The sequence below is a fragment of the Dendroctonus ponderosae genome, unplaced genomic scaffold, assembly GCF_020466585.1.
Source record: "Dendroctonus ponderosae isolate FM_Combo_2020 unplaced genomic scaffold, Dpon_F_20191213v2 Dpon_F_20191213_1, whole genome shotgun sequence".
Taxonomy (NCBI): domain Eukaryota; kingdom Metazoa; phylum Arthropoda; class Insecta; order Coleoptera; family Curculionidae; genus Dendroctonus; species Dendroctonus ponderosae.
This window is the reverse complement of record NW_026017110.1, coordinates 14,783,196-14,783,472: the sequence shown is the minus strand read 5'-3', so window position 1 is coordinate 14,783,472 and position 277 is coordinate 14,783,196. Positions and strand designations below refer to the sequence as shown.

At 42.6% G+C, this 277-nt stretch overlaps 1 protein-coding gene across 1 annotated transcript in view; it reads right to left on the bottom strand.

Annotated features, from left to right (window-relative positions):
* LOC125504987 overlaps positions 1–277 on the bottom strand; it is a gene marked incomplete at its 3' end in the record, with an annotated part of 607 nt that extends 330 nt beyond the window's left edge. Inside the window, 1 exon segment of the mRNA XM_048667887.1 lies at positions 1–277. Coding sequence (XP_048523844.1) covers positions 1–125 — 125 coding nt within the window.

The following is a 277-nucleotide window of genomic DNA, read 5'->3' as shown; positions in this document are numbered from 1 at the left end:
TTGTAAAATTGGGTTTTCACATATTTAAAAATGCCCGAACTCAGACTCTTTACCCTGAATATGTCGAGACAGCTTGGTAGACGTTTAGGGCCTGTTTGGCTCTGGGCATCGTCAGAACGGCTCATTTTCCGCGCTTTAAGAGGTCACATGGGAATCTACCGGAGGATTTGGACACTTGAGATTTTATTTGAACGACAGGAATGTTTGCTGGTGGTAATGAAACGAACTGCTTGATGGAATTAAATATTTTTATATCTTTCTCGCCTCGCTGGTTCGC